General features: G+C 53.3%; 1 protein-coding gene and 1 long non-coding RNA gene across 4 annotated transcripts; one reads left to right on the plus strand and one right to left on the minus strand.

Annotated features, from left to right (window-relative positions):
• Positions 1 to 4,759: 4,759 nt before the first annotated feature.
• On the minus strand, positions 4,760 to 17,717 carry SIX3 (SIX homeobox 3). Of its 3 annotated transcripts, none has more exons than XM_019663543.1 (4): positions 17,379 to 17,717; positions 8,000 to 8,768; positions 6,053 to 6,212; positions 4,760 to 5,706 (listed from the first exon to the last, which is right to left on the minus strand). In XM_019663543.1, the coding sequence occupies exons 2-4, from the start codon at positions 8,758 to 8,760 to the stop codon at positions 5,617 to 5,619; spliced, it is 1,011 nt and encodes a 336-aa protein (XP_019519088.1). In that variant the 5' UTR covers positions 8,761 to 8,768; positions 17,379 to 17,717; the 3' UTR covers positions 4,760 to 5,616. The 3 variants fall into 3 exon arrangements, with proteins under 3 accessions (XP_019519088.1, XP_019519086.1, XP_019519087.1); XM_019663541.1 differs by lacking the exon at positions 17,379 to 17,717 and adding an exon at positions 16,478 to 16,659; XM_019663542.1 differs by lacking the exon at positions 17,379 to 17,717 and adding an exon at positions 16,478 to 16,659 and having other exon boundaries at positions 4,760 to 6,212.
• LOC109393867 (uncharacterized) lies at positions 11,382 to 27,800 on the plus strand. Its single transcript, XR_002126341.1, has 3 exons — positions 11,382 to 12,017; positions 15,367 to 15,525; positions 27,557 to 27,800. It is a non-coding gene; the product is annotated as an uncharacterized LOC109393867 (long non-coding RNA).

A 27,800-nucleotide genomic window follows, 5' to 3' on the forward strand; every position in this document is an offset into this window, starting at 1 on the left:
CTATGTGCTTTGAGGGTTGAAGTGCCTCTGGGTGGCATCTCTACTGTCTTTGAGTTGACTCATGTGTATGTTGTTGTGTCTGAAGGTTTCCTCTGCACATCCTCTGTTTTTATTCTGGTGGATTGTGTAGTGGCTGTGCTCTCTGACTGTATTTACTGTTCAGCTGCTCCCTTTCTTGTATGTGAACTTTTGTATGTGAAGCTCAGCCCACTGTACTGTGTATAACAGGCGGTGCACTTAATGTTTATTGGTGCTAATGCTGTTTTATGCAGACCTGTGTTTCTTTTGAGGTGTGGATAGCTCTGGATAGCTCTGTAGGAGGGTGTGACTGTGAGATTGGGCATGTTTGTGTGTGCATGCATCTGTGCAGTTTGGAGTATGTGCGCCCTGGAGAGTATGCCTGCAGGGGAGAAGGAAGTTGGAGGATTCTTATGTTCCTGTCTAAGGACTGATGTAGAATTTGTAAAGAGGTTACCAGAAAGACAGACCCTATGTTGTGTAGGGAAAGGGGTCTATGGGTGTTAGGAAACTCTCTGGGCATAGGTGGGCAGTAAGGGCAAGGGCTATACTAGGTTTATATGAAATATCTTGGTGTGAGATGTGTGCATAACATGTCAAGAGGTGTATTTGTGTAGATAAGTGTGTGTGTGTGTGTGTGTGTGTGTGTGTGTGTGGTGTAGCCTCTGCCTGCCTGGCTGTGCCTGCCTGCTCCTGCAGAGTCCCCGCCCGACACAGCAGAGCTCAATCAGCCGCTGCATGAATACACTCGAATGGAAAGTTGTGTTCAGCTGACCGGAGAAATTGGAGCCTGGCTAGCTCCCCTCCTCCCTGACTCCCTCCTGCCCTCCCTCAGGCCAGACAGCCACGGGGCCCTTGGGGCCCTTGCTCTGGGGCAGAGGAGGCTCAACTCAGCTGGGACCGGAAAGGCGGAGGCAGGGAAGGTGTAGATGAGCAGGCCTGAGTGCTAGGACTTGGAAGACTTCGTCCTGGCAAGCTTTAGGTCTCAGCCCCAGCGCTTGGGAGTGGAGGGAATAGGGGAAGGCCTAGGAAAGTCCCGAGGTAGTAGCTGGTGCTCCAGGTGACAACCACACAAAGACCTAGTCAGGGACTGAGAAGGCCACAAACGCAGAGAAGGACAGCCAGAGCAAGAAGAGACTGGGACGTCCAATGTTCCAGGAGGCCAAACGAGCCCAGTGCACCATAGGCCTGGAACTGGGCTGCAAGCTCCAGGGGCCCCAGTGATGGACAGGATCTAGAATGTGCCTTCTGAAAAGAGAAGCTGAGGGAGCCATTCTGCCACCACAGCCCACACGAGGGTTCACATGCCACCCCCCACTCGGCCGGCTAGAGGCCTGGGCCTTGCCCTCCCAGTGCCTCACTGGAGTCCTCTTCACGCCCAAAGTCCAGCCATCACTGGCTGGACCCACGGTCTCCAACCCCAATCTTAGCCCAGACTAGCCAGGCTCCTGTGCCTCCAATCTCACTATTGATCAGCACCCCCACCCTGCACCATGGCAGCTTCCAGGTCATTTCATTTTAATCAGCTATATGTCTCACGGGGATAATCAACTGTGCTGGTGCTGGGCAGTCGATTCTGCATGATTGGAGGACGCAAGAAGAGGGGCCAGGTTGGGGCTCAGGGCCCTAGGTGTGTGTGTGTGGGGGAGGGTGAGGAGGAAGAGGTGAGCAAGTCGGAAGGGATAGATTGGCCTATCTTCCTTCAGAAAGGCAGCTTCTAGGGGTCAATGCCTTAGATACAGATTTTTCCAGTTTCACATCTACTGGTTCAGGTTTCCCATGCAAACCCCGGATTACTATTGCTTTTCTTTAAGGGAGTTATGAACAAAGAGAATATCCCCAAATTGGCTGTGATTCTTCAAGCCCCTTACACACCCGAGTAAGCGGCCCAGGTACACAGAGGCCTGTGCACACAAGGGAGGCTCCCAGGCAGAATATGCTGGCTGAGGTGCCAGGTGGAAGCATGCTGGCACGGGGCAGTGAGTGCCAACACTCTGGCACAGGCCAGAGAGAGGGGACGATGATGGTTAATGCTGAGGCCTGCTTATCCAGCCTGACAAGGCCCACCCGAGAGCACACACCATTGCATACCTACCTCAACCCCAATCTGAAACATCCCCAGGCAGCAGGGGCTGTGCACAGTGGCTGAGATGGCTTTTCCGCCAGCAGGGCTTCAGCCAGGCCTTGACCTCGAGCTGTGCTCCACAGCCCCTGGGACACTGACTGCCTTGGCCATGGCTTTGTGGGACCCAGAAAGAAGAATGGGCAGTCAGTGGATAAAAGGAGAGATCTAATCAGAAAGGGGCCTCTTTTCCCTCACTCCCATGTTTAAAGGGGCAGAGACCAAATCCAACATGATATCCGCAGTGTATCAGGGTAAAGGGTGGACTGGGGAAGCCATAGAGCCCAACTCCCCTGGGCCCTCCAGTCAAAGAACACCCATTGTGACTCCCCCCCATTCCTTAAAGGAAGAGGAAGGTCAGTTAGGGCTGGGCGGCCTGGTGGTCATATCTGCGGGCTGACTAAAACAAGGAAACCCACACATATCCACACCAGAATCTAGACCCACAAGACACCTGTCCACTGTACAGAAAGGCTCTGCACTCACAGCATCCTATAGGTATACTGGAGCCACTCCTTGCAGAATTAGGTATACATCAACTGCCCAAGCCACGCACAAATACCTACACTATATACAGGAAAACACATACTGGGCTCACGCTGATGTACATATTTATAGCAAATGTCACACACACATTTATATGCGGACATTGATTGCATGGTGGAAGCCCAGCATTCAGAATTGCACATATCTACACCACTCACAACAAGTGCTTGTGCCTCTCCTGTGGGGAATCTGTAGGTAAGGTCAGAAAATGCAGAGTAAAGTACTGGTATTTGTACAGACCTGGGTAGAAACATAGGAGATGAGAGAGAGTGATAGATGATAGATAGCAAGACAGACAGAGAGCAGGTGGGTGACACCCGCAGGGCCTAGGCCTCCACAGCTGAAGATCCCTCTGGCATCTGATACCCTTCTTTTTGCAGTGGAGGAAGAGGGATGGGCACTGGATGCCCCCCAACTTGCTTCCTCTGTCGGGTATGTTGCGAGAAGGAAGGATTTTAGCTCCACGGGTTTGTCCCCTGTCCCCAGACAAGAAGGCATCTGCTTTCTAGTGTCACCAGTGACAGTCCTTCCAGGAATCACTCTCCAGCAGTGTCACACCTTTTCTTTCCACCTATAGATTCTGGTTAGGCAGTTGGGTAGGGTCAATCCACCAGGCTCTTCACCCTGTCCGAGGCAGCCACTTCTTTGGGTTTCAGGTCCAAGCTCTGGGTCAAGCATGTGACAAGTCATTTAAAAAACAAAAGTAGGGGACAAATCCCCTCATCTAGGACATCATTCTGTACACCAGAACAGAGGCTCAAGCTGGGTAGAGCCCCAAATTCCTACCACTTGGGTCAACATTGCCTGAAATGTGTCATCGTGAGGAACGTTTTCCAGGGCAGTAAACACGCGCAAAGATTCTGACACTGCTTGCCAGGCCACAGAACTTGGAAGCTCTCGAGGTTGTCTGGGTGCCCCGGTTCTAAGTAAGAACGCATACGGGAACCTTCTGCTCCATGCAAGCATGCCGTGCCCCGGGCACGCAAGGCCCCACTTGTGTACCCAGGTCACCTTTGGGTCTGGCTGCCTCTGTCCAGCCCAGCCGGCATAAACCCCATGGTGCTGCCAGGGATGGGGACAAAAGAAAATCGGAAGTCAAAATTAGTTTGGGAATGGGCGCGAAATTCCAGGCACATTTCTCCCTAATCCTCCTCGCTTTGGAAATTGGACTTTCAAGTGAAGGCAAGTTTTCTGAAATTACCTCTTTGGCTCCTCCTTGGGCGCAGGCCGGCTTGGCCCAGAGCTGGGGAGGCGCCACCAGCTACGCCATCACAGTAAACTGTGGGGGCCCTGCTCCGGGAGGGGAGGCCCGAAGCCAGCAGGAACCTGGTTAGCAAAAGGAGGTGATTTGTGTTGTGGTTTTTTTGTTTGTTTGTTTGTTTGTTTTTTGGCGTTTGGTTTGAAGTATAAATCGACTCTGAAATATCTTAGGGACTCGAGGGACTCCAATAGATCCCAAAAATCAGGAAGAAATTTCAAGGATACAGGTCGAGACCCATAAGGCAAGTCATCCAGACACACAGAAGTGCACACGGTTAGTGAGAAGGGGGCCCATTCTGATTCCAGGCCCTAAACTTCTCAAACTACTCCTACCTGTTCTCTCTACCCTCCTCCATGCTCCGGGTAAAGTTAACCCCCACCGCCCAAAAAAGAAGTAGACAAAAACCTGTCAGCTCCGCTCTAGTTGGATGCTTGGATTTGGCGGCTTTGTGTGTTTCCCCTTAAAAAAAATGGCAACAACGGAAAGATGCCAGACACTCCCCCGGAGACCCACAAGGTCCGCGGTAGGCTACAGATCCTGGGGATGGTGGCCTGGCAGCTCACGCTGATGAAACTGGCCCCTTCCTTCTGCGTTCTCTTCGCCTTTTCGCTCAGGATTTGCCTTTGGCTCTTTTCTGAAGGGCCTGTTCCCATTCCCCCCCCCCGCCCCCGCCCCCTTGTTCAGGAAAAAAAGCTCAAACCCAGCCTTAAAATTCTGCCCCAGCTCTGGCTGCGCCGTTGGAGTGGAAGGAAGGCCGGGCCACTGCACCCCAGGGCTATGGCTCAGGGGCGGACAAAAACACCAGTCTCGGGGAGAGATAAGAAAATGGAGAATACTGTATTTGCTTTAGAAAGTTTTTACATATAGATAAACACGCAGTTAAGATAACAGTAAAAGCGCCCTACGGGGAATGAGAGATATCTCCAAAGCAGCTAAGAAATACTTGAAATAGCTTTTGCATAAGAATACTACGGTCTCACCCTCCGCTTTTGCTATCCACGGGGTCCCTCTTCCTAACCCTGCCCTCCAAGCACGCCATGACTGCCAAGTCAGCGCCGGGAACGCCGAGTGGGAGGAGAACCCCAAAAAGGAAAGAGACAGGTGAGCGGGGAGGAGGAAGAAGGAGGAAGGAGAGAGAAAGAAAGAAAGGGAGAGGAGAAAAAGCAATATCATATACAGGCAATTTCTACACATATATTACAAACTGGGAAAATGACCGATCATTAAGATATACATAATTCATATAAAATTTTGAAATAAAAATAAAAATCTGTTACAGTCATAACTATTCTTTTTCCACATTTATAACCAGTACCCACACAGGCAGTGACAGAGTGGAGAGAAAAAGGTGCTTACGAAGAAAATGATTGTCTGCTGAACAAAAAACAGAAGATTGCATCTTGTTTGACCAATACTTGGGACTTAAAAACAGCGAGAGAGAGAGAGAGAGAGAGAGAGAGAGAGAGAGAGAGAGAGAGAGAAACAAAAGGCGAGAAACATTTGCTATTTCCCTCTCCAGGAGTTCTTTTCTTTTTCTTTTTCTTTTTTTAAAAACAAATTCCGAACAGAGATGGCGGGTTTTTTTTCTTTTTGTCTGTTTTGCTTTTGTTGAATTGTCATCGTAGTGGTGGTCGGTTTTTGTCTAGTCGACTCTTTAAATCGTTTTAAACTAGAGAGAATATTTTCCCAGATACAAATAAATCGTCATGCAGGTGGGGTGCCGGGTCCGTGGGAACCGAAAGGAGAAGCCGTGCTTGTCCTAGAAAGTATACAACTGTCACCTCTTTTATGTTTTCTGCCCGAAACATCAGCGTTTGTGACTGTCTGTTGGCGTCGCGGTCCTTTGGGGTGGTGGTGGTGGTGGTGGTGGTAGATGGTGGTTGGGGGTTACTGAGAGTTTGCGTTAAATTTATTTTTCTTGGATTTTATCTATTTTTGGCTGGGGTGGGAGTGTGTGCGTGCTTGTGTGTGTATGATTGTGTATCCTGATTTCGGTTTGTTCTGGGGTTGGAGGAGGAAGAGGAGGGCGAGGAGGAGGAGAATAAGGAGGGGGGAGAGGGCGGCCTTGGGTATCATACATCACATTCCGAGTCGCTGGAGGTTACCGAGAGGATGGAGGTGCCGGTGTCCGCGCGCTCCGTCAGGCTGGACACACTGGTGGTAGGGCTGGCCGCCGTGGACGGCGACTCTGCCGAGCCGTGCGTGGGGCAGCCGGGCTCGGCTAGCGAGCGCATGCCGCTGGGTCCGATGGCCTGGTGCTGGAGCCTGCGGGAGACAGAGAGCGGCGCCTGCCCTGACACAGCGGCTGCGCCACCAGGCTCCGCCAAGCCGCCTACTCGAGCCCGCGCCGCCAGGAGCGCGGGGCCTGCCGCCCTCGGTGCTCCGCAGCTTACCCCACCCCGCGCCCTTTGCCACCGCCCCCGACTCCGCTCTCTACGTCCATTCCCTCCTCTAAAAACCCGGCTGTTCCTTGAGCAGCGCACAGTCTCCCCAGCGCGGGACTTGGCTCTCGGGTCCCCTCTCCGGGGCTCCCTCGAGCTTCCAAAGGCTTCCCAGATCCGGGCCGGCCCCTGGGCACACTCAAGGAAGGATGCTGAGCCCCAAATGAGCAGAAGTCGGGGAGGGGAAGACAGGGTGTTTCTTCCTCCCCGGCCTCTGGTACTCTTCAGACTAAGCCGGCTGCCCCGTAGCCGCAGTGCCTCCCTCCCCAGATCCCTCAAGCACACTCCCGGAGCTGCGGGCTGCTCACCCGCCGCCTCTCCCGGGGAGGACCCGCTGGCTTTGCTCTCAGGATCCCTGCGCAGAGCGCAGGAGCGGGGTAAGAGAACATGCAGAAGCTGGGAGTGCAAAAGTGGGGAAAGACGAGGGAGCGAGAAAGGGGGGAAAGAAGAAAGCAGGAGGGGAGCGCAGAGAAGTCTCCGGCTCCCCCCTTTCCCGGGCCAAGCCGCGGCTGCCTGAACCTACGTCCCTGAGTTCTCCCCACAAGAAGGCCTTCCCCTGGCCCTGGGTTCTCCCCCTGTCAGGCGAAAGGTTGGCTCCAAAGGCGGGTGGAAGGGCTGAAGGCTCAGGCGTGGGCCCCCTAAACCCAAACACACTCACTCTGACCAGCAACTCACACCAGCCCCCTGTCCCCAAGATGTCAGCAGCAAGGGCCCTGCTCCCAGCAGTACTGACACCAGGCCCAGCGCCTATCCAGGCTGAGGAGGGACACACGCTCCTTATCAAGGCTTTCTTTCACCCAACTCACCCAACTTCGTCCCTTCCCTCTTCCATCCCGCTCCTTTCCTCTGTCCCCATCTTTCCCTTCAGTTATTTTCTCCTTACTTGCTCCAGGCCCAGCTCAGCTGACCGGTCAAGCCCGGTACAACTTTATGATTCTGTGGCCAACTTGCAGAGATACAGAGGCTGCTCCTGCTCACTTCACAATTTAGTGGACCAAGGGGATGCTTTTTGGCTAGGGCAGGAGGGCTAGCGCGCACACACGACCTCTGAACGCCCAGCCCAGCTCTCCTGCTCCTCCTCAGTCAACTTGCCATGCTTTGGGAAGGAGGCTGGCTGCATGAGGCCATCCGCCTTTTCCCTTTGTGACAGGGGCCCGGATGCAGTTTCCTCTCCCTGACATTTGTAGGTTCCTCCTCGGGTTTGTGCAATGCACAGAAATAAGAGTCAGATGGCATGGGCCGTTCTTTCCTTCCTTCCCTGTCAGTAGGCTCACGAGGACCGCCGGGCTGAGGAGGCATGTTCGGGTGCGGCTGCGTGCAGGGCTAAGGCTCCCGGGGGCCGCAATCAAGGGCTGTGGGCACTCAGGACCTCACATACACACTCTCCACCCTGACAAAAGCCCCTCTCTGGCAACGCAATCGGTAAAACCACAGCACGCGTCCCTCTTCCGCACGTCTGGGCAAGAGGAAACTTTCTCCAACTGGCCAGGGGGTCGCGGCTTCTCGCGCGCTCACAGCCGTTGGCACCCTACCCCGCCCGCCCCCATTTCAACCCCTCTGGCCCTCCCGGGTTCCGGAGACGGTAGCCGGGCCGCGGGCCCTATCACTGACCTGTTCTTGGCCGCCGCGGCACGGTCGCGCTGCCTCCGGTTCTTAAACCAGTTGCCTACTTGTGTGGGAGTGAGGCCGGTGGCCTGCGCCAGTTCGCGTTTCTTGCTGGGATTGGGGTAGGGGTCCTGCAGGTACCACTCCCGCAGCAGGCTCCGAGTCCGCTCCTTGAAGCAATGCGTCTTCTGCTCGCCGTCCCAGATGGTGCGCGGCAGTGGGAACTTCTTGCGCACGCGGTACTTGTCCACTGGGCCAAGTGGGCGGCCGCGCAGCTTCTCGGCCTCCTGGTAGTGTGCCTCGAGCCACATGGCCTGCAGCTTGCCGTGGGACTCCTTGGTGAACTTGTGGTTCTCCAGGATGTGGTAGAGGTCGCGGAAGTTGCCCGTGTGGAAGGCGACCACGGCGCGCGCGCGCAGGATCGACTCGTGCTTGTTGATGGCCTCGCACGCCCCGGGGGCCACGGGCAGCGACCAGAGGAAGCGGCCCAGCCGCTCGATGTCGCCTGTCTCCTCCAGCGTCTCACAGACGCTGGCCACCTGCTCCGGCGAGAAGTTGAGGGTGGGCAGCTGGAACATGGACAACTCTTCCGGGGGGGCCCTGGAGCCGCCGCCGCTGCCGCCGCCGCCTGTTCCGCCAGCACCGCCGCCGCCCGCACCGGTCCCGCCGCTGCTACTTGCCAGAAGTAGGGAGCGGTGGTGAGAATCGGCGAAGTTTGGCAACAAGAAGTGGGAGGAATAGAGGTCTAGGGGGGAGCGGAATACCATGGACTGACCTGAGAGGAGAGGAGAAAATTCAGGGAGAGGAAGAGAGAGGGGAGGAAGAGGAGGAGAGGGGCGATGAGGACCGAGAGGAGGGAGAGGAGAGGGGGGAGGAGGAGGAGGAGAGGAGGGGGGAGCAGGAGGAGGAGGAGGAGGGGGAGGAGGAAGGGCGTAAGGGACACCCACACCCTGCACACATCCACACACACACACGCCCGCGCAGCCACATAGAGAGGGAGGAAGGACAGCGGCCCGGCGCGCGCGCGCAGAGAGCGAACCCGAGACAGAGAGAGGGAGACAGAGAGCGAGAGCGGAGCGAGAGCCAACCACCGCCGAGTCAAGATTCAGCGATTCCACAGCAATCGCCCTAATGACAACAGCCTCATAATATCTCCCCTAAATCCACAGTGAGTGCAGCATTGAAACATTTTGTTTCGCTTTTCTATTGGTCTGCGGCATGTCGTTGTGGCGTTGCCACGGCAACCGCTGCCAATCACTGTCAGCCCTGCCAATCAATACCGAGAACGTAAGGACGGTTTTACCACTTAGCCAGAGTTGGGGGGTGGCGGGGTGGGGGGTGGGGGGGAGGATGGAAAGAGGGAGAAGGAGACAGAGAATTTTTAAAAATCTTTGCAACTCTTAATCTTGCCACTTTCCCTCTCTCCCTCTCTCTCTCCCTCTCTCTCTCTCCTTCTCCCCCTCTCTCCTTTTCTCCCTGTCTCTGAGTTCCCTTCTTTCCTTTTCCACAAACAAGTTGATCCAGAAATTCAAGAAGCTATGGGCATCGAGTTGTTGAATGGGGATGAGCAATTAAAAGGGGGATTTTGTTGGGAGGTGAGAGGCTACACATGCTACATGCAGGCCAAGGGCCAGCCCGCAAAGACAGGCCGAGGGCCAGCCAAAAGGGCACGTTTTGCACATGGTGTGCACGTCGGGCAGCCTCTTTCTGCCTATGTGAGCACTAATAGTGGCAAGGAAGAAAGAAGAGATGAGATCATGGGGCCCACCGCCAGCCGACCCCGTCTGGCAGGCTGCTGCGCCCGGGGATCTCCGATTTCGGGGGGCATCTGGTGCTGGGAGCCCTAGCCCAGACCCAGGGTGTAGGAAGCCCCTCTAGCCTCCCCCTTCCCCCGATCATCGGCCACATTTACCCCAACTTTCTCTGCATTGGATCCAGCTTCTCTTTACTCTGCCCCCCAGTCAAGGAGCCTTGATTTCCCAATATTCCCTGCATTTAAAAACAGTAGTAGAAATAACAGGACACATCTTTCCATCTTAAAAAGCAACCTGCCTCTTTGTTTCTCCCCCAGACTTCACTGCTTCCCCTAGGAGCTGTGGAGGAGGTTCTGGAGCTGAGAAGCCTTGGGAACCCTCTGCCCCCACCCCGTGCCCGTTACCCTCCCTCCCCCCAGGAGCACTCAGCCTGCCTACCAGCCCCAGAAGGGCACTCAAACTTTGGACGCTGCTCCAAATAAGCATATAGGCCTGAACACTGCTTGCTTGTTCACACTGTAAAGAACAAAATAATAAAACTCGAATATCTCTAAAGAAAGTAACATCACAAGCCCAAAAGAGACCCCCAGAGACCCACAGAATGGAGAAGGCCCACCCCCACTCTGGCCACCGCAGGCCCCAGGTCGGGCATGAGTATTTAGTCTAAGGTATGTCGCTTTTAAGAAGATGAATTTAAGCATCTTGAGCAGGGCCTCCCTTTGTGAGGCTTCTGTAACTACGGTAGTGTGATTTACGCAGATTTGTCGAGGTCAGAGACGTCTTTCCCTTGAGCGGTGTATATTTAGACAGGGCTCGGTTTGGTGTTAGAAAGTATATATTTTGAATGAGTTCACACACAGTAGCCAACAATGCCCACATTGTCGGGCCCGTGTACAACGTGTATTGAAATGCAGCGTCCAGACTTCAACTTCTCTGCCCTCAAAAAAGCTGAAATAATTATCCTAAGCTGCCTTTCCAGAAGAAAAATCATTGAGGAATTCAAAACTTTTTTTTTAAGATCTTTTCTACATTCCGATGCAGATCTGGGGGCGAGGCTCTGAGTCCACACCACTTTGGAGATCTCAGTGAGGAAGGAGAGAAAAAGAGATTGAGAGAGAATTTTAAACGTGAAACCTAACCTGACCGGGCTGTTAGTATCTTAGACCCTAAACCCCGAGCTCGGGCGCTCCTTAGGCCTTGACTCCCGCAGCGCCAGGCCTCCAGGGTGGGGAAGCGAAAGCTGTGTTGGAGGCTCCGCAGGGGCATGGAGGCTCTGGGTTGGGCGAGGGGGCAGATACCGGCCCACTCAGCCCTAGGCAGCCGAGGATCACTGGTCCTAACCCCGCTGAAAGAGGCCGGAAAACATTCGCTCGCAGGGAAGACCGGCCAAGCCCTACTTGGGGTCATCTCTCCCCTCCACATATCTTCCTCCCGGCCTATGGGTCCTTTCCCACTCAGCTTCGAAGCTCTGGCGGTCGTTCATTGCGCCCAGAAAGAGCCTTGAGATTGGGACACAAAAACAGACACTTCATCTTTTCTTCCTGATCCCTTTCTCTCGTAGGGGAAGGATTATAGGCTGAGGGGTGGGAGGGGGAAGGGGCAGGAGGAGGAAGCGGGGGAGGAAGGAATGAAAAAGGGGAGGGGAGTGGGTATTGTGCGGTGTGGGGGGAGAATTCCTACGGGTGGGTTTCCGAATATTGTGTTCAACTTTTTGAAAGCAGCTCGTGACCCCGAAACTGCATCCCCTGGAGCCGAGGACCCAGGCGCCGGGCGGGCGGGTGTACCCACCCAGTCCCCTCCCAGTCCCCGCAACACCCGCCTCCGGGTGGGGGCGACACGGTCTCTCCCCGCCGCTGCGCCGCTGGCCCCGGACGGAGGCTGGGCAGGTGCCGCGAGCTCTGCCGAAAGCGCTGAAATCGAAAACCATCGCCACTCAGGGAGCACTGAGGCCAAGTGGGGCTGAGACTCTGCTCGGCAACATCCCTTCCCCAGCCTCGGCTGGGGTTCCTGCCGACCCGCCGCATCACGCCTGCTCCGGTGGCGGCCGCGGCTTAGGGAGCGCAAAGCAGGGCGGCGGCAAAGCACGCAGCTTTGTGTGCTGGGACAGGGCCCGGCGCAGCCCGGCAAACCGGCAGCCCGGGCTGTCAGAGCCTCGGGGTACAGCCCAGCTCCGCGCCACCCACCGAGCCCACCGAGCCCACCTCGCGGTCCAGTTGCCGCCAACGCCTCTCTGCTCTGGTCTGATGCACCGCACCCGCCGCCCGGAGCCTGTAAGTTGAGAGTCCCGAGAACTGGGGAGGAAGGCGGGGCGGCGGGTCCTCGGCGGGGGTAGCTGGCCTGGCTCCTCGCGGAGCTGGGACTGCAGGCTCGGCAGGATCTTGGTCTAGGTGTGCAGATCCCTGTGCGGGGGAGGGGGACCAGGGAGGGAGAAGAACGGCTGTGAAGCACCAGTGCTTCCCCTCCCAAATTCACAGGCGCTGGGCATTGGGAAGGGGGTTAGAAGTACAAGGATCTTGGGGTCCGGGACCCAGGCCTTCTTCCCCTTGCTTTGGGGCCCCGCGACATTGGGCAGCGCGACGGCGGTGTGATGAACCTGGGGGACGGCTGAAGGGGGTGGCGTAGGGGGCGCCTGCACCCTGGGTCTCTCAAAGCGGGGAGATCGAATGGGTACGTCAGCCCGTGGGGCCTCTAGTGCTCCCCTACCCTCTGGCTGCTCAGACTCCGAGATCTGGGACTTGGCGCAAGTACAAGCTGAGGTCACAAAATTGTCACCATCATCCCTGTTCTATCCTGGCCGGGATGACCTGAAGGACAGCGTACAGGCAGTGCGAGGAGAAAGCGCGTTTGGGCTGGAGAGTGTCTTTCTCTACCAGGACCTACTGGGCACTTATTTACAAATGTCAGCCTCAACTCCAGCATTCCCACCTCCACCAGGAGAAGTGCTTAAGAGACTCCCACTCTCTCCTTGTTTAGGGTTACCAGGAAAGCCAAGGAATCTGCAAACCTCCCAGAGGGGAGGACCCGAGGGCTGGGGCAGCTGCACCTGCTCGGCCTTGCTCAGCTCTGTGAGGCTAGTTTGTCCCGAGGGGCAACGCCCCTTCCGGCCCCCAGGACGACGCGAGGCGGGGGCCGGCTCCGAGACCAGAGGTCTGGGCTTCCCCGCAAGCTACTACGTGAGGCGCTTGGCGCGGGCAGCCGAGGAGGGCGCAGGGGAACTCTGTAGGCAGACGGGGAGGCCGCGAAGCCCTTCAAGGACCCCGATTACTTTCCTTTGAATGAAAAACAACAACAAACAACAACAACAACAACTGCTCTCTCCCCGCGCCCCCGCCTCCTGCCGTAGCCTCCGGGGACCCGCGCTCCAAGCAATTGTCTCCTGGGACAGTAAACACAGCTCAGTTGCCTCAACTTTCTCCGCACATAAAAGTTCCCGGCGTGCGGGGAAATTTGAATATTTGATCAGCCCCTTTGAGTGACCCTCATTAGCCTGGCGCCCTGCTAAGGCATCGCCGCTGCAAGAAAGCTGCTGGGCTCGGCATTTGTATGCCTTGTTAGCGCCGCTTAATGAAGCCGCCCCAACGGCTCAAAGGCGGCCTCCGGGGCTGGCGGCGCGCACCTCCCGGCACCCCGCTCTGCCTAATGAGTCCCGCCGCCTGCTGAAGGCCCCTCCGCCCCCCACATCCTCAAACAAGAGGAGTTTGGCTCCGTCTTGGGCCACCGCACTTCTCACTGCCAGGCCTAGGGCTGTGGGCACAAACCCTGCCCAGACCCGGGAGAGGTGGGAGACATGGAGGATGGGAGCCATACAGACTGGGGATTGGATTTTGTTTGGCCTCAGAAGAGCACTGCCAAACTTATTCCAAGAAGGCCAATTTCAAATCAGTTAGTCACCCCAGTTCCTTAAAGACACATCTGACCTAATACTAGGGTGGCAGAGGGCAGATGCCCACAGGAGGGTCAGCTTTCCATCCTTCTTCCTCCCCAAGTTCCTTGGATCTCCACAGCCCAGGGGGCTACCTACTTCCTTGCAGGGATCCCCTTATGACAGCCAGAACTGATGTGCTAGGGCTTGGATTTGAGAAGGGGTGGATACGATGATCAACGCCTCAAGTCCTCATTGTCCCCACCATCCACAGACCCAAACACAGTCAAATGTTATGACAGTTGGCATCAGGGAAGGCAAGGTACCATAGGCTACCCTGCCCACCCCCTCAAAAAGCCATGACTTCTCTGGTCTCTCTTTAATCATGCTTCCAGTTTTCAGGAGGCCTGAAGAAAGCACTCTAGACAGGGCCACCCTGTACAGGACTAACTGGCTACTAGGATGACACCAGGACTAAAACAGGCCTGAGGGAGAGGAACAGAGAAATCGCTCACTCTGGGAAGAAGAGTGTGTGTGTGTGGGGGGGACAAAGCCATCATCTACTGCCCCTGTAATCAGTGGGATTAAGGAACCCTATTAGAAGTTGTGCTTCAGTCCTCTGAAAAAGTACTTTCTTTCCTCTCTGTGGCTTCTCTCCTCTGATGCCCTTTTCCCAGGACAGTTGTCAGGCAAGGTCCCTCCTTGTTGACACAGCGCTTGGGCATTTAAAGGTTACTTTGGTGGGGGGCAGGCAATTAATGCACAGGGCTTGGGAAGCAGGTTGCTCTGAGCCATGCTCTGGGCCTTCTGGGCATGTGGGTGGCCCCCCATATGCCCACATTCCCTCAGACACACAGCAGGCTGCCCAGGTTGGTAACCTTGGGACACCATTCCAGGGCAGCCACCTTTAGAAATGAGTGACACCCAACCAGCCTTCACCCTCTGCCAAAAGGTCTGGTAGGCCATTGGCAAAGCCTTTTAAATCCATCTGGTCTACTCCTCTTTCTCTCCCCCAATTCAAATGGCATGCCCCACCCCATTTATTATACCATCCCACTACCCCCTAAATGTAAGCCCAAGCTGATGATCTTTAAGGATCATCTGTGTGCTGGGCAAGGGGGTACCCCCGCCTTGATCAATCTAAGGGGCAAAGATAGGAGTGGGGAAGCGAAGGGTGGGTGCTGTTGGAGAGAAAGGGGACCTGAGATGGAAGGTAAAACTCAGCTCTGTGGCCCCAGAGCCAGGCCTACCAACTGCTCAGGGGAGGAGGGAAGGGGAGGGGGCTAGGAGTCCGCGGGCAACGGTCGGGGCATCGGCGTGGGGGGCTAGATCCAGAGGAGAAGGGCGAGAGGCGGGGGTCGGGGGAATGCGCAGGGCGGGGTGGGGTGGGGGTCGCAGGCTCTTTAAGAGCCACACGGTTGGCAGGAGAAGCTCGCGGGCCGGTGCTGGTAGCGCAATGACCCGAAGGGGATTTAGAAGGAAGGGAGCAGCCAGACTCTGGGGGCTTTGTCGGGGCGACCAGAGAGGCCGAGGCACAAGAATAAGGAGCGACCGCGTCTTGAAAGGCCGGCGCTGCTGCTCTTGACTTCTGAGCAGGGCTTAGAAAGCCTGCCTCGGCTTAAGCCGAACTGCCTGTGCTGGGCCCTGATCGCCGAGTCCGCGGGTTCCCAGCCCCTGGCCTCCGAGCCGAGGAGGTGTGGAATGGGGGGCGCACTTGGGTGGCCGGAGACCTGGCAAAGTTGCTTTTGGCTCTACAGCCGCCTGACCCTAGCGCAGAGCTTCGAGCCTGACCGGCCACACCCCGCATGGCCAGAGAAAGAATTTTCTGTTTCCAACTTCGGCTTTTGGTTTTGTGTGTCCACCTCGCGCAGCTCCGGAGCCGGCCGGCCCCAAATGGAGTCTCAACAGGTGGCCGGGTAAGTCATTTAAAAATTCGGGTTACGTCGTCAGCCCCTCCCCGGCCCCCTTCCCTTTCTCTTCCCAGTTTCCCCCTGGCTGCCTCGAATTCCCTGTACTCCTAGCACCGGCAAAGGCGGGAGGAGGAAGTGCGGGGGGTGGGGTTGGGGTGAGCGGCGCCCTGTCCCAGGGTGTTTTCGAGCGCCTAGTCCCACCCAGCCCAGGACGGCCGGTCGGCGGCCCCCGCGAAGCTCCACCCAGTACCCTCGGGTCGCGATCACCTTTAGCTCCGTTGCGGGCCCTGGTACTCTTAAGGTGTGTGTGTGTGTGTGTGTGTGGGAGGGGGAGCGTCGCCTGTAGGAAAGGGGGCGGGGAACGCCGTGGCCCGGCGGCTTTTGTATGGGGGTTATCGCAGAAACCCAGTTATCACACGCTCTTTTAAGAGAGACCCGGATCCGGCCCCGGGAGCCCGCACTAGCTGTACAACAGCCCGCAGAAGCGCGTTGCAGCCGCCGCGGGAGGGGACAGGGTGGGGGAAGCGGAGGGGGCGCGAAGTGGGAGGAGGGGTAAGCAAAGAAAGGCAAAGCCAAGAAATCCTGAGCGTCCGAGTGAAAAGTCGGAAAATGTCCTCAGAGCGCTCGAGAAACAGGCGCGCTTGCTCTCGGTCTCTCCCTCCCTCCCTCTCTCCTCTCTCTCTCTCTCTCTCTCTCTCTCTCTCTCTCTCTCTCTCTCTCACACACACACACACACACACACACACACACTCATACCCACCCCCACACAAGTAGTCCATGCACGCGGTTCTTTGCAGTTCGGGTCGCAAGCCCTGGCGCCCGAGCCGAGCCGGAGCGGAGCCGCCCCCCTTCTTCTCCCTCCCCGGCTCTAAGAGCCCTTCCTCCGGCCACCGGTGCCCCGAGAATGACTGGAGGAGCTGGGAGGGCCCCCAGGGCTGGGGCGCGGGGAGGATCTTACCTGCAGAAAAGTAAGGGAAGCCAGGAGCAGGAAGCAGCAGCGGATAAATATTCATTAGGAAGTGTAAGTGTCTCCTTTTAAACCGCGCGGCGCGCGCGCTCGCTCCTATCTCTCTTTCCCTCCCTCTAGCTGTCCTCTTGTGAGGCTCTTTTCCCCTCGCGCTCAGTCTCTCCCCCCCCAACCCCCCCCCTTTCCTGCGAAATACCTGGTGGATTCCTGTCTAGCTAACTTGTTGGGAGGCCTGAGCCCGGGGCAGCGCCTCCACAGCTGTTTACCCTCGCTCTTGGGGCGCGCGCTCCCCATCCGCCTTCCCCCCGGTCTCCCAGCCCTCATGCCCTTCCAGATTACTACATCATTAGCTTTATTTTCCTGTGCGAGGTGGTGGCGGTAACGGCGCAATCCGACGCACCTCCGCAAAGAGTGCCAAAAGCCGGCGCTATCTAGGCTGCCCCAACTTCATCCCCACCCAGTCTTTTTTCTCCCCGACTCTCTTTCCATCCCCACCTCCACCCTGTACCAACCCGACTTCACCAACCTTCTCTCCCCCCTGCCGCCGCCAATCCGGATACCCGGCGAGGGAGGCAGTGAGATGCCAGGTCTGTGGGTACAACGCGATTAGGTTGGGACTTCACCCTGCATTGAGTGTCCCCTTGGAGTCCCTTTTTCCCGAGTATGTTTTCTAGCTTGATCCTGAGTGGGCACCTGGGCAGTTTGGGCTGAGGATCAGAACACCCGGCATCACCCCCGCCACGCCTCAGGACTCCTGGGCCTTGGCCCCTTGGCCTGGCCTGGGAGGCCGCATGGAAGGTGGGGGAGAAGTGGCCTCACTTTGTGCGAATGAGCAGGAGAGACAGACCGACCCACCCACGTACTGACAATGATCTTTTACGAACAAACTGACCTGAAGTTAGCCGCAAGTCCGCATCTTTCTCTCTCACGCTTCGAGAAAACACTCCTACAGGATTCCAGGAGCTCACGTCTCGGCACCATCCCTCTGAGAACCATTTCCAGCAGCAAGCAAGCACGTGCACACCCCACCCCCACCCCTGCACGCCCGAGGCCTTCCCTAGTAAGGACTTGGGAGACTAGAAGGCGGCAAGGCGGCTCACGGTGGAGGGATACATCGTAAAACCTAGGACGACCGTGGCCAGGTCCAGGTCCTTAGGCCAGGTCCAGGTCCCTAGGCCACTCCAAGGGCGCTAAGAGATGGTGTGGCCCCAGGGTGCTTGGGGGTGACCCAGACGCGCGCTCCCGCAACCGGCTGATCTCGGCGCGCCGAGGTGGGGGCGGGAGGAGGGGCCGAGGGGGCGGGCCCAGGCCAGTTCCCAGTTACAAATACCGCTGCTTACGGGAATCTGAGGAGAGTTTCGCCCCCAAACACGCACGTCACTTGCCTGGAGGCGCCGGGACTTCCTCAGACGGTCCTACACCCTCCCCAGGCTCCCGGGGGGGGGGGCGCACGCGGCTGTTTGGTTGCCTGGGAGTTAGTAGTGCGGTCGCGAACCGCCAGGCAACCTCGCCACCCCCCCCACCTCACCCCCATTTGGCCTGGTCTGGCCAAATCCACCCTGAGAGGTCCGAGAGGCGGTTTCCATGTGTCTGGAAGGGAGCAAGGCACAGAATGGTAGCAGGGTCTCCATCCTCCTGGAAGGTTAAGACGTTGGGCAGATGAAAGTGTTAAGAGGGGCCTAGAGGGCCTTGGGGTCGGGAAGCCTTATTAACCCTGCACCCCACCTAAGACTCAGAGTTTGCACTTGCACTTCTCCTCCGAATGCAGACTCAGGAGGTAGCACAGGACGGAGCTCAGGCTTGCGCAGTCACCTAACTGCACACGAAGCATACATGCAATTGTACGCGAATACACACGGGAGAATTAGAAGAACACTGACAGCAGAATCTGAGGGAAAAAGAAGTGTCCACAGACAGAATTATTCGAATGCACGGGTGTATACTCAGTTGTCCAGTTGCAGACAAAAGCCGCATGATGCACGGGAGTGATCCTAGACACACCCGCAGATGTACAGGAAGCCACACACACGGAGAGTGGGCCTAGGGAGCATGCAGGCCTCCAGGCCCGGGGCTTCCTGCTAGAGGGACCTGGTTCCTGAGAGGGCAACTTTGTTGAGCCAATTGAGTGAAAGACTTCAGGTCAAGTCTTCGAGATTAGAAAGAGCACCTCTTCCACCCCAAAGCCGACCCTTTCAACTTTCTCTCATTTGGGCTGGAGACGCCCAGAAGAGGGCAATCCAGGAAAAACTCATTTTGAAGGGGATTATTTGTTATTAGGAGACAGCGTTCTGAAGGAGGTTGGGGTGGAGAGTCTAGATGCCCTCCCTCAATGCTGTGAGATTCCTAAAACCTAATGGGAACGTTCAGCTCTAACCAGGAGAAGGAGGGCCCTTATTTTGTCCCTTTCACTCATCTTATCCTAAATTTAGTCGTCAAAAAGAACTTTAGCTCAGCTCCACACGCTCCTGCCCTCACTTTCATTCCAATCCCCTTTATAGCAAATAATCTGCAAAAGAACACTCCAAAGCAAACTGAATGATTTGGTGTATTAAACTAATTTTTGGAGGTGAGATATTGGGGTAGTTCTCACACCCCCTATTCTTGGGTCTCAGGCAGAACTCACTGACTCCCTGCCAAGCTGGGGAACTGCGAATAATTCCCAGAGTGGCTTCCCCCCAAATACCAGAAGTGTGCAGGCTTGTTTGTGTTTTCAGCTCTGTTTGCCACTCCAGTCCAGTGAACATTTCATACAGCAGCCACCATGGTTTTCCTGCAGAAGAGGCAGGCAAACGATGCAAGTGTATCCTCCCTTCCACGCCACCTCCCTTCCTTAACTTTCTCTCTCTGAAAGTAGAGGGGAAGTTTGGGAAGAGTCTTTTTAGACCAAAAAGAATGAAAGAATAGAAAGAAAGAAAGAAAGAAAGAAAGAAAGAAAGAAAGAAAGAAAGAAAGAAAGAAAGAAAGAGAGAAAGAAAGAGAAAGAAAACGGCCAGCAAGTCGGATGACCACCCTCCAAGGTCTGTCTTGTGAAGAAGAGACAAACCATGTGGAAAGCACAGCAAGAGAGATATGTTTAAGCATAGTAGTTGCCCTAGAAACGGAGGGGGTGTGGGATATGAGTAGGGGAGAATTTGTTTCCTTTTGGGGGCAAACACTGTGCTTTTTTTCTCTCCCCAAAATACACTTAATTCCTGGAAATTTTAGCAAGAGTTTGTTGTTACAGCTGTTTTGAACAATAAAGAGTGAAAATCGCTTTAGAATCAATTAATCTTCCTTGGAAGGGCAGTTTCTTCCAAGACTTTTTTTCTTTCCTCAGGTGTGTTTTTCCTTATTCCCTAATAAGAGTCCACCAGCTGACACACCTCGCAAAGAGACTGCAACAGAAAGAGAGAAATGAATAAGGAGACCATCACTCCCAAACCGGAAGTATAACTTCCATTCCCTGGAGTTGAGATTCGGGACACAAAATCTCCTTTACCTTGGGAGCATTTCTCCCCTCTTTGCGTAGTTTATTTAGAGCCTTTTCAATAATAAATAACAATCAACATTTCATTTTTACTCAACCAATTCTACAAGATTCTTCAAACAGCTTGTCTGATTTATAAAACTACGTGTACACAGCTAAGCTCCTTGCAACATTTATCACTCAAGCAGAAAAGCAGTTCGTTTTCTCATAGCCCCCAAAGCCCGAAATACGGTCACTGGAGCATATTTTAATTTTTTTTGAATTTTTCTATTACAGTTGACGTACAATACTATATTAGTTCCGGTGTACAGCATAGTCATTAGACATTTATATAACTTACGAAGTGATCACCCCAATAATGGAGCGATTTTTTTCCTGTGTTTCTTAAATGCCCCTGTCACCTCTGTCAGAGCCACAGGGCTCAGGGCAAAACCTCGGAGGTTTGTGACTTCTTAAGTGGGGGCGCATTGTATTTGTTAGGTTCTCGTGTGTGTGTGTGTGTGTGTGTGTGTGTGTGTGTGTGTGTGTGTGTGTGTTGGTGTTTGAGGAATTCTTAGTGATTATGTGAGTTTTCTTCTCTCTCTCTCTCCCTCCCCTCCCCGGGCCCAAAATGAGCCATAAAGTTGCCCGCGTCTTCCCTAGCAGAAATCGGAGGTCTAGATAGAAGCTAACCATTTCCGCTGCGCCCAGCAAAGGGCTGAACAATGTTGTCCGGTCCAGGTCTGGGACGGGAAAGTGGGGGGGGGAACTTTGTGGGTGGGAGAGGAGACAATCATCACTAACAATAAAATAAAATAACCAGATACCTCTTATACTCCTTTAATCCCTTCCATTAACAGTGTCAATGCGCTGGAGAGGCCGTGTCACCTCCAAAGGTGTCTTCACCCCTGGAGGGCTCAGCTTCCAGCCACAGCCCAACAGTGGGCCCGCGCGCTCCCGAGAGGAGGTGCTCCGACGGCAAAAATCCCATACATTTTTAACTACAGTGATTACTAAATTAATAGCAGGCACTAAGACAGATGTCAAAACGTCTTGAAAATGTTTATCTGTGAATAATTGAGAAGGTGGTGGGACGCATTATCTGATTGTGTAATGAAATATGTATGAGGAACAGCTGTTTGCAACAGTCCCCTCCCGCCGCCTCCTCAGCCGGGGCCCTTCTCTTCCAAGCAGGAGTCGCGGCGAAGTTGGTCGCACACTTCCGTCCACTTGGGAGCCCGCTACGCCCCTCCAGGGCTGCTGGCAGAGCTGTGGCTCCAGCGCGCCCCGGAGTCACCGTGTTTCCAGACGGACGACATCTGCAGGGAGTCGCCTCCTCAGTCTCGCTCTTTCGGCTTTGGTGGCACCGTGAAGCTTGACAGCGGGCCGAGCTGTACTTCGCGCCTTCGGGGCGGGCCGCGGGCTTGGGCTGCGAGGCCCAAGAAGAGCCCAGGCTTGGGCGGCCGCGGAGGCCCCGGGCCCAGGCGTGCGCCCGCGTCGCGGCGTGGCCTGCTCCGAGGCCAGGGCTCGGGGCTCCGCGGCTCAGTGGGGCGGGCCCGGGGTCACCGGGGGGTGACGGGGCTCCCGAGAGGGCTTTGTTCGCCGCTCTGGCCTCCCTGCGCACTTCCTTCCAGTCTCCAACCAGCCCCCATTCCACGCCTCGGCGCCAGACCTGTTTGTTTTCTCAGCCCCACGCCCTCCGCCTGGACACGCAAGCAGCCCTCGGGGCGGCGTCAGCGGCGCGAGGCTGTGGCCCGAGGCCGGCCCCGAAGCGCTGGCCCCGCAGGCAGTGGAGTGAGGGGAGAAGGAGCTCTGGAGCCTTTCAGGGGTTCTGGGGCAGGGCCCGGCCGGCCGGGGTGGGGGCCCAGTGGGGCGTACAGCCGTGGCCGGCGGCGAAGACCCAAGTCCTGGGCTCCGAAGAGCTCGGGCGGCCTGCGCCACCGCCCACCCCACTGCTCTCGGGCCCCCGCCCCGGCCCCGGCCCCAGCCCGGCAGGAGAGTGGGGCGGTGTGGAGCTAGGTGAGGACGCTGTGAGGCGTCCCATCAGGCTTGAATCTTAGCGGTGTCAGCAACCCCGATAAACCCGGTGATCCCCGTGCGGGCGGGCTGTCCCCTTTGCCGCATCCCCAGCGCTTCCCGTGGCGGTAGGAACGTGTCCCGCAGGCGGACCGTAGGCCTGCCCGCGCCCTCCGCCTCTGCGGCCTCCGAGCCCTTCACCTTCCCGCGCCTGGGGGTCCGGTCCCTAGTCCCTGGTGCCCAGGGGTCCTCTCCCCACAGCCTCGGACAGCGCTAGCCCTGCCGGCGCAGCTGCCCCTGACCGCTCCGGGGTCGGCAGCGGAGGAGCGGGGTCCAGCTCGTTGAGCGCGGCGCCCAGGCACCGAAAGTCTATGCGGTTCCCACCGGCTGACTCGCAGTCGAGATGCTCTCGGGCGTTAGTTCTCGAGCGTCCCCCCTTTTACCTAATCCCTTATGTTTTTATTCTAATCCTACACATTACAGTTAATCTGTAATGATACCGCTTCGGAGGAACCTGTTGCATACGAGGCACGGTAATTTGTAACCTTGGAAACTGTTTTAAATAAAGATTATAACAGTGTCAACTGTGTTTGTTCTCCGTGCGGGGGGGGGGTGGATGGGGGGCCTGGCAGCCCCCAGGAGGAGAGGACAAGAGTTTTGCAGAGAAGGGAGCAAGGCGCTCGGGGCAGAGTGGAGCGGACAGGGGGTCCCGCAGGCGGAGAAGCAGCCAGAGCCGGTTCCAGTTGCTCCCGTCCGGTGCCTGTTTGTTGTCTTTTGGGTTTTTCCTTTGGAAAAATCGTGTAGTCTTAAACCGCGAGGCAAGAAGAGAGAGGAACGGTTTGCAAAATTGAGGAAAACTTGGTGAACTTGAGGCACTGTGTATTGCAGATTAGCATTCAGTCGGGCCTTGCGCCGCTGGGACGCTGCAGCCTCAGAGAGCAGAGAAAAGGCGGCTTGCAGGACCCCTCGGCTGCAAGAAGGTAGAGCCGCCAGCGTACTTACTGATCACTGCGCTCCGAGCTTCCTCCTCTGTTAAACACACCGGCAACCACAGTAACGACCACCAAAAACCGTTCGCACTCCGAAAAGCAAAATTAAACATAATTGCTTTTATTTATCTATTGCTTTTATATCATTAAAATATTTTTAGTTGCACTGTATAAAATAGCATCCACTCTGTGATTATTACCTGCCATATCTGTTGATCTGCTCCTTGTGTATCCCGCACAGCAATATTAACAATTAAGAAAAAAGCATATCTTATACATTGTATCTGTCAAGATATGTTACAATTTCCATTAACAAAACCACATTATTCTTGTTGAAGAAGCTATGAAGCATATCTTTCATGAGCACTTTATTAATAATCATAGTTGTCAAAAAGAATTAGATATGCATAGATTGTAGATGCAAAGGAAATATTAGATGCACAGAATAAAATATACAGTGCGATTGAAGCATAACTATTTTTCTTTTTAAAATAAATTTTTACCGAGGTGAAAAAAAAACCTGAGCTATTAAGCTTACTTAAAAGATGGCTTTGTTGGTTTAATTATACTGTAGTTATTTTATAAATATGTTTCAAAGGAAGCTTGCCATATTGCATGTCAATGAGGACTGTAAAGAAAAGCTCACAAAAGCTAATGCATACCAAATACCAAATTTTAGTCATTAGCATTCTTATTTATTACAAACTAAAGGGACCTATTAGCAGACAAGAATTTCTATTTAGCTAGCATTACAATGTTTGGCCATTAAAATAAAAGGGCAAAGTATATACATATTTTTTTCCCCTTGGAATTATACGTTCTTTTCGCCTAGAAGCTCCTGGAGAGATTGGGGGATATTTGCCATTGGGGAAACAAGGTTCTACAGTGAGAATGGGCCGGAGGGCCCAGAACCACTATTTTTAGTTACCAAGCTTAATGCTATTTATTTTGAAGCAAGAACAGTGCTGGGCTGGGGATATACAGCGTCCTGAGGGCTGCGTAGTAACTACAGTCTGTGAGGGGCCCTTTGTCTTTAATTTGTGTCATGTGCATATGCAAATTATCAATTGTTTTTCCTCTGGGGGAGGAAGTGGATAGCAACGGTAATACTGCTTTTGTTTGGATATTAAAATGTCCTTAAATGCTCCCTAGACTGAGGTACTTCTCCCAATGCGGATTCCCCTAATAGGAAACCCTACCACGGCTTTAAACACAAGCGTATTAATTTTAGAAACACTCACATATAGATTTGTGTCATTTCAAAACCCTTTCATTTGAGCAAAAGCGGCAATTCTGCTCTCACACCAGAAGTAAATGAATATATAAATATATTTTTCTGAATGCCGATTTGAGAGGGAAAAAAACTTTTCAACCATTTTTTACATTTAGAAACTTTAAAGATCTTTCTTCTTATTAAAATCAAGGTAGACTCCTCCTCCCCCCCCCCAATTGGGTAAGAAAACAAGTAAATATTACAGAAACTGAAATGAAACATTTGAAATGATAAAGAAGGGTTATTTTGAATTATGGTAGGTGAGAAATTTTTTTTAAGTGCCGAACAGGAAAAAATAAATAAATAAGGCACAGCGTCTTCTGGCCTGATGTTTGATTCAGACGCGAATGTATCTTAAATATTTTCAATGCAAAAAGTTCTCCAAAACAGGCAGAATGCTACCTACTTTGGGGGACTTTTTGCATTAAAAAGATTGAAAATTTCTAAGAAAGGTTCTTCTTTGAAAGGCCTACATGAAAACAACATGTATTAGAAGGAAAGAAGGGAATTCCTGATTTAATAAAGAAAATCTCTCCATCAAAAATAATTAACATTTGCAAACCACATGCAAAATCTTAATTTTCAATAATAAAAGTCGTCGTGTGGTGGTGGTGGTGGTGTTGGTGGGGGTAGGTATTCTCTCCCTTGTGATTACTTGGGTAGAGCTAAAGGAGGGAAAGTGTAATGATTCCTACACTGCCAACTTTTCCTACAGGGAATAAGGAAAGTCAGTGTATTAAGAAAGAAGCTCAGGTGCCTCAATATTGGCAGGTCAAAAAAAAAAGTGAACTCCCTCCATTTTTATGCCATTATATCTGGACGAGGTAAAGCATATTTGATACACAGGTGGGGAAAATTGCTTTAAAACCTAAGTGTATCAAGAAAGGTGACACCAGTAAAGGCCAGATCTACACAATGATTTGGATAATTTGGCTCCTCTTACCCCAAATTAACCAGTCTGACTTCCCATCCACTACTGAGAGTGCCCCATTATCTAGATAGGCCACCCACTTGCCTCTGCCTCATCTGCATCTTTCTCCTTCATTGAATGCTGAATACTACCAACAGCCTAGGAGAAGAACGCTGTTCCCCATATGTTTAAATCAAGGTGGCTTAAATCTCCATGTGGGTGGAAGAATACCCTGTTTCAGTTGCCTTAAATCCCATTTCAAAGAGTGGACTGGAGAGATCATCTATGTGATGCAGCTGCAGAGATACGTAATAAGGAGACCCTTTTCTCAGGGAGCTGATACTTGTTGAGGGTGAAAAACTCACACAAGTCAGGACAGCACAAGACTACGCTATTCTGTGGGCATCCTGGCTGGAAGCACACACAGGGAAGCATGGGAGAAATCTCAGAAAGCTTCCTGGAAGAAGTGGGGTTTGAGCTGAGCCTTGAAAATTGAGTATGATTTGAGATGGTGAAGAGAAGAATGTATAGGCAAGATTGGTATCGAGTTAAGATATAATGACAGGTCTGCCATAAGGTAAGGTAGGCATTTAAAAGTGCTTATTTAAATGAATGAAATTATTTAGAAGCCTGATAATAAATTTGTCTAAACAGTTCTCCTTCGGATGGACTGCCTGCTCTGTTAACCTGAAGCTCTCTTATTTCTCTCCCCCTTTGATGTTATGTCTTTCCCTCATTCAGGAGAGGGAGCTCGGGTTGAGGTTACTGACGATTTCTAGATCTGACAAAATCATTCCCATTGGCACCAGGATGTGAGTGAAGGTTCTTACTCAGAGACTTCTCCATGGGCAAATGTTCCCTGTATTGATGTCCTGTTTACATTCTTTCAAGAATGAGGGATTACTGCAATTCTAAGGAGTTTTGTATTTTTAACAAATCTTCTTGTTATAGTACCAGTTTAACATTTTTGTTTGAAACATCCTGAAATGCAGAATGGTGTAAGGGGGGCGTGTTAGGTTTTTATACACAGAGATGAGTCTACTGAAAATGGCCCCGCATTAGAAACAAGGAAACTTGGTAGGTCACTAATTAGTGGGTGGATAAAGTGGCTCACCCAGCCTAGCTGCACTCTTTCTCATCTGAGAGGCAGGAACAATATTGACTACCCTGTCTATACGAAGAGACAAGAGACTTTTGTTTATGTCCTTTAAAGACAAAACAGTAGAAAGGTAGGTGTTTACATAGCTCTAGTCTCTAGCTAGGGCAGGATTCTGGTGATATTAACCAATGATGAACAGTTTTTTCCTCCCTTGGAAACAGACACTTACTAGTTTGAGCTTTAAGATCCGCATTTTAAAATTACAACCACCAGAAAAATAAATACTACTGGCAAAATGGGAAATCTACGCCCATATTGCCTTTTCTTCAGAATGCATTTTTATGCTTTCTTAGGTCTTGGGCCTGGGACCTGCAATCCACATTAGGACTCAGCAGAGATTTGCTCTTAGAATGGGCCTGAGCTGAGGAAAGCAGTGCCAGACTGTATTATGGATCCTGCCCCAAGCGGGACACCTCACATCTCCATCATCCCTCCAGAATCTCCTCCATGTTGCCCTCACCTCCACCTCTGCTCCAGAAATCTGGCTTTCTTCTGCTTCTTTTCTTTTCTTTTTTCTTTTTTTCCCCTAAACAAGCCACTGTTTCTTCCTAAATCAAGCATGAAAGTCAACAAGTTGAGGACAATTTAATTTCAATAATAAACAGATGTCTTTTGAATTCCTGAGACCCAAAGAAAGGCCCTTCCACGGGAAGCACCTAATTCAAAAGGAGGAAACACCAAGGATTATGAAGGGTTCTGCAATGTGTGTGGCTGCTGCCGCCCACCACCCCTCCTCCCTGCATGGTCCTTCTGAGTTCATCTGAGGGAAGCTGGCTTTCCCAGGAGCCCATCTTTTCCTGGTTGTACAATGTGTTCAGTTCTACCATATGCAGGCTAAACATATGGCGGAACAGTGTGAAGAGGGAAGTCTGTCTATTAGCACATTCAGGGGCAGAGTCTGGGATGTAAGTTCAATAAAGGGCTTCTTGTGTGGGAGCCCGTCACCACGCATCTCTCCAGTGAAAGCCGAGCTAACCTCAATTTGTGTGGGCAATGTGCTCGTGTGTGTGTGCATGTGCATGTGTGTGTGTGTGTGTGTGTGTGTGTGTGTGTGTGTGTGTGGCATATTTACAAGGCCAGATGAACTCAAGCTACTCTGACAGTCTCTTGGTATAAAGGAGGAAAAAAGTATTGGATGACCTTGTGTGTAGGTGTCTCAGAGGAGGAGCCCCAAGAGATTAGAAAATGAAGAGGGGCTGGAATTTTATTGTAATTGGTCTCACATTTCCTGGGAGAGCTTTTCTGATAATATGATCTTTCCCACTTACTTCTCTGCAGCAAAGTTTGGAGACTTACCACACTGAGGAGAAAGAGAGGACCATCTCTACCCAAGCTGAATTCTGAAGAAAACCTGGTCCTAGCTTCCAGAAATCCTCAATGTAGGCAAAGTTTTGGCTCAGTCACCAAGCATAAAACAGAAGCTGAATCCATTACTCAAATTTTCAAATTAACCAGAGGACACGTGGAAAAGCCTTTCTTTGGGGTGGCTGGTTAGCTCAGGTGGTTAGAGCACGAACTCATA

This window comes from Hipposideros armiger, unplaced genomic scaffold, assembly GCF_001890085.2.
Source record: "Hipposideros armiger isolate ML-2016 unplaced genomic scaffold, ASM189008v1 scaffold_395, whole genome shotgun sequence".
In the NCBI taxonomy this organism is placed as follows: domain Eukaryota; kingdom Metazoa; phylum Chordata; class Mammalia; order Chiroptera; family Hipposideridae; genus Hipposideros; species Hipposideros armiger.

Excerpts from the sequence above, each read along its gene's own strand:
- SIX3 (XM_019663541.1), bottom strand. The coding sequence starts at position 16,532 with ATGAATATTTATCCGCTGCTGCTTCCTGCTCCTGGCTTCCCTTACTTT. Across the intron at positions 8,769-16,477 it reads CTTCCCTTACTTTTCTGCAG|GTCAGTCCATGGTATTCCGC; the intron begins GTAAGATCCTCC and ends CTCTCCTCTCAG. Across the intron at positions 5,707-6,052 it reads CCGGCACCTCCATCCTCTCG|GACAAGCACGGCTTCTCCTT; the intron begins GTAACCTCCAGC and ends TATACTTTCTAG.